The sequence below is a fragment of the Babylonia areolata genome, chromosome 27 (genome assembly GCF_041734735.1).
Source record: "Babylonia areolata isolate BAREFJ2019XMU chromosome 27, ASM4173473v1, whole genome shotgun sequence".
In the NCBI taxonomy this organism is placed as follows: domain Eukaryota; kingdom Metazoa; phylum Mollusca; class Gastropoda; order Neogastropoda; family Buccinidae; genus Babylonia; species Babylonia areolata.
The window spans coordinates 7,609,625-7,614,624 of record NC_134902.1 but is presented as its reverse complement, the minus strand read 5'-3'; the positions used below and the strand labels follow the sequence as shown (position 1 = coordinate 7,614,624).

The following is a 5,000-nucleotide window of genomic DNA, read 5'->3' as shown; positions in this document are numbered from 1 at the left end:
AACGCCCAGTTCCACACCTTGCCTACTGCGTTCCAAACGCGTAGCTTTCGTTCACGCGACCTACTTTCATCACAACCCTGTACAACGATTGGTCGATATTAGGCCAATAGATATCGTCACGCGCGCGCCTCTTTGCTGTGACATTGGCATAGCCCCCTTTGTAGTAGCGGCCGTTGAAGTTGGCGTTTCGAACACACGTGGTGAACCACCAGCCACAGTGGAAGGTCTGGGCGCAGTTCTTCCGCATCCCGGCAGGAAGGTCTTCGACGTCCTTGGTCAGGAAAGGGCCCGTGTGGACACGGAGCCCGCTCCCTCCGAACCCCGTGTAAGCGAAATAATCATTGGGCACGTGCAGTTTGTATCGCTCCGCCTCGCTGTCGACGTAGAAATACCTACTCTCCGCGAAGTAGTACCTGGACTGGGGACGTTTGCTTTCGGAGACCGCTCTAGGCCATTCCCACATGTCTATTTTCAGGCGGTAGAAGTCTTGCGTGGTCAGCTGGTGCAGGACCTCGTTCCCCAGCCAGAACTCACTGCGGAGGTCGCCGAAGCCTCGCTTGTAGTCGCTCCAGCCGCGGTAGAAGTCCTGTGACCCGTCCTGGCGTCGCTGGACCAGCGTCCACACGTCAGTGACGTGGAACTCGCACAGCACCACCACGCTGCGTGACGCGCTGGAGGGTTTGATGACGTAGGTGCCGTTGGTGGCGTAGCCCAGGTCCTTGATGTCGTCACAGTCTGCGGACAGAGAGAGGAGGAGAGGGGGTGAGGGGTGTGGGTGGTGGAGGAGGGGGTGATAGTAGTGTGTTAAGTGAGGGTGACGGATTTTTTAGGGTGTCTTGTGGTGTAATTTATGTTCTTTATTTTATGTCTGTCTCTTTGTCGGACAAGTCTTTCTGGGTAGCTTTCTAGCAGTCTGTCTGTCTGTCTGTTTGTCTGTGTCTCTGTCTCTCTCTCTCCCTCTCTTTCTCTATCTCACGCTTACACACACACACACACACACACACACACACACACACACACACACACACACACACACGATCAAGAATGGAGACATTCAGTCTCTTAATTATTTTTTGCAGTATCACTTCAAATCACACTGTCAACGTACGCTTTTTGAAAGAGCGCACTTGCATAAGCTGGTTCTCTGTCTGTCTGACTGTCTGTGTCTCTGTCACTCTCTCTCTCTCTTTCTTAAACTCTCCAACTTCTTCTCATCCACGCTTTTTTCAATTTTACTTATGATTTACCTTTTGGAAGGACAATAACTGATATCGATTTCTACGTTTTGATCATAAATCTGTTGTGTTGTTTTGTTGTTATTTGTTGTTGTTTGTTTGTTTGTTGTTTTTTCTTTCTCCTTTCGTGGGCGAGGGCAAGAGATAGAAAGGTTATAGGCTTATGTTTAACCCACATTATTAAAGAATCACTCTTATCTTTCACTGCCACGTGATTGTAGTTAGCAGACCCCCACTACCCACCCGTACAAACACAGTCACACATATACATGCGCGCGCGCACACACACACACACACACACACACACACACGCATGCATGTGCACCCTAACCACAACCACCACCACCACCACCACATTCCCCCCGCCTACCCAAACAAAACGTGCGTGTTTTTCCAAGGCCTGAAATTCAGGTAATGGAAATACCACCCACCACCTCAGCACCTACGTCTTTCCCAGGGCCGAAACACAGGTAATGGAAATACCACCCCACTCCCTAACGGCGAACCGACTTTCATCAACTTCATCCATTTTTCTGCCAGTCCGCAGAAGAAGAACAAAAAAATCAGACAGAAAAAGAAAGAAAGTAAAAGTTCCCGGAATAAAAAAAAAAAATAATGATAATAAAATTTTCAACAACAACAAAAAAAGAAGAAGAAGAGAGAATGTAAAAGAAAATATGAAAAGCGAAAATACTTCACACGCCTAAAGAGTTCTCTGGAAATAAAAGAGGGAGGATTAAGAAGGAGGGGGCGGGGGGGAGGGGGATCCGGCAAATGGAATTCACGCAGTTTAGCAAATGTCTTTTGGGATAGAGACAGAGAGAGTGAGGGGGAGAGAGGGGGGGGGGGGTAGACAGGTGATACAGAGAGGAGTGAGAGGGAGAAAGGAAAAAGTGAAAGGTGGGGGGGAGAGAAAAAGAAGGAGAGAGAGATGGAGAGACAGGGAGAGGGAGAGAGATGGTGATGGAGAGAGAGAGGGGGGTGATGGGGAGAGGGAGAGAGAGAGTGAGGGAGACAGAGAGAGAGAGGGGGGGAGGGAGAGATAGAGGGAGAGAGAGGAGGGAGAGAAAGGGAGAGAGGGGAGAGAGAAATGGGAGAGAGGAGAGAGGGGGAGAGAAGGGGGAAGGAGAGCAGAGATGAGAGAGAGAGACAGAGAGAGAGAGAGATGCCGACACTCTCAACATTCCCCATTCATGTTTCTTGGCGCTGGTCCAATTAAATGGAGATCTAAAGCTCTGCCTAGTGCAAAGTTGTTCCAGTGTCTTTTCCTCTTCTCCTTCTTCACCTGCTCTTCCTCACACACACACACACACACACACACACACACACACACTTTTATATTCTCTCTCTCTTCAAACTGAGGAAAGGCACCAAGTGTTCGGTCGCTGCCCATGTTTCTTCCACCCCTCACCCTTCTGACGACAGCCTCAGCTTTTTACAGGTGACAGCGTTGGAGCAGGTCAACAAAGAGGAGGAGCTGAAAAGAAGTGAACTGTTCTGGATATGTAACCTGGGGACAGTTTTTGTTGGACTGAACATGAGAAGCGACATCCACGGGTTTTCGTTGTGAACCCTGAATTCGTGCAGTTACCAGTCCGGTTTGTCGTGGTGGTGGTTATACACCATCACTGAGATACAGAGAAAGAGAGTGAGAGAGAGAGAGATGTGTGTATATAGACAATTGAAGGAATACTTAGAACATGGTATATTTACGTATAGGTTCTGTATGGCTTGGATGATGTCTTCACTGATGTTGAATTTGTGCATGGTGGCCCATAAGGCAGCGTGCCATACCCTGTCAAACGCCTTCTTGAAGTCAATGAAGACGTGGTAGAGGTCTCTTTGGTGCTGGAGATATTTCTCGCACAGCAAGCGCAGGTTGAAGATTTGTTCTGTTGTGCTTCTCCCTGCTCTGAAGCCGGCCTGCTCTTCGGCGATGATCATTTCTGCTTGCGGCTTCAGTCGGTTGAGAAGGACCTTTAGCATGACCTTGCTGGGGTGGCTGATTAGGCTGATAGTGCGGTAGTTTTTGCACTGTTGTAGATTGCCCTTCTTGGGGATTGTGATGACCAATGATTGTGTCCAGGTGGTTGGCCACTCTCCCGTCTGCAGGATCTTATTACAGATGGTGGTGAGGCCATCAATCACCGCTTCGCCTCCAGCTTGAATCAGTTCGGCGGGAATGTTGTCGACGCCAGCAGTCCTCTTCAATGGTAGCACGGGTAACTGGTTTAGAACCACGGTCGGAGTCAGACAGGGCTGTCTACTCTCTCCCACTCTCTTCAACCTCTTTCTTGAAAGGATCATGACTGACGCCCTGGAAGATCATGTGGGAACTGTCAGCATTGGAGGCAGAGTCATCACCAACCTGCGCTTTGCCGATGACATTGATGGCCTGGCAGGAGAAGAGAAAGAACTCGAAGAACTCGTGCACAAACTTGACAAGAGATCATCAGCCTACGGCATGGAGATCAGTGCCGAGAAGACCAAGGTTATGACCAACAACAGCCAAGGCGTAACGTCCAACTTGCACGTAAACGGTGAAAAACTGGAAGAAGTCTCCTCCTTCAAATACTTGGGTGCCATTGTGTCAGACGAGGGTTCGAAACCAGAGGTCCTGTCCAGAATCGCGCAGACTACTGCCGCACTGAGTCGATTGAAGACTATATGGAAGGACAAAAAGATCTCCCTCTCGTCCAAAATCAGACTAATGCGCTCCCTCATCTTCTCAATATTTCTATACGCTTGCGAATCCTGGACCCTCACTGCAGAACTCCAGAGAAGAATCCAGGCCCTGGAAATGAGATGCTTCCGCAAGATCCTGAACATTACATACAAAGACAACATCACAAATGAGGAAGTGAAAAGAAGAGTCCAAAACGCCATTGGCCCATTCAAAGACCTGCTAACCACAGTGAAGGAACGCAAGCTCCGCTGGTATGGACACGTCACACGATCAGACGGCCTAGCCAAGACCATCCTGCAGGGTACCGTACAAGGAAGGAGGAAGAGAGGCAGACAGAGAAAGCGGTGGGAGGACAACATCAAAGAGTGGACGGGCCTGCCATTTGCCACAACTCAAAGGGCCGCTGAGGACCGAGGCAGGTGGCGCGAGCTGACCAGGCAGTCATCCATGGTGCCCCAACGACCCACCCACGGGTCAAGGGATAGATGAGATGAGATGAGATATTTACGTAGTAGAAGACGTCATGTAAAGCCAGAATGATTACGTAACAATAACATTACATCACCTATTCTGAGCGAAAAATTCAGATTTTTATTTTTTATTACTTTTTTTTTAACACAGTAGGTGTTGGTTTTCAAATTTGTTTTATTCATAAAATATATATATATATATATATATATATATATATATGTAGAGAGAGAGAGAGAGAGAGAGAGAGAGAGAGAGAGAGAGATTTGTATTCGTTTTTCTTTTTATCACAACAGATTTCTCTGTGTGAAATTCGGGCTGCTCTCCCCAGGGAGAGCGCGTCACTACACTACAGCGCCACCTATTTTTTGTATTTTTTCCTGCGTGCAGTTTTATTTGTTTTTCCTATCGCAGTAGATTTTTCTACAGAATTTTGCCAGGAACAACCCTTTTGTTGCCATGGGTTCTTTTACGTGCGCTAAGTGCATGCTGCACACGGGACCAGGGTTTATCGTCTCATCCAAATGACTAGCGTCTAGACCACCACTCAAGGTCTGGTGGAGGGGGAGAAAATATCGGCGGCTGAGCCGTGATTCGAACCAGCGCGCTCA

At 48.4% G+C, this 5,000-nt stretch overlaps 1 protein-coding gene across 2 annotated transcripts in view; it reads right to left on the bottom strand.

Moving 5' to 3' along the window:
- LOC143301015 (uncharacterized) overlaps nucleotides 1-5,000 on the bottom strand; it is a 46,064-nt gene that overhangs the window by 1,421 nt on the left and 39,643 nt on the right. For both annotated transcript variants that reach the window (XM_076615006.1, XM_076615007.1), the window contains one exon: nucleotides 1-735. This exon is cut by the window's left edge and continues 1,421 nt beyond it. In XM_076615006.1, coding sequence (XP_076471121.1) covers nucleotides 23-735 — 713 coding nt within the window. In that variant the 3' untranslated portion in view covers nucleotides 1-22. The remainder of the gene's footprint in view (nucleotides 736-5,000) is intronic.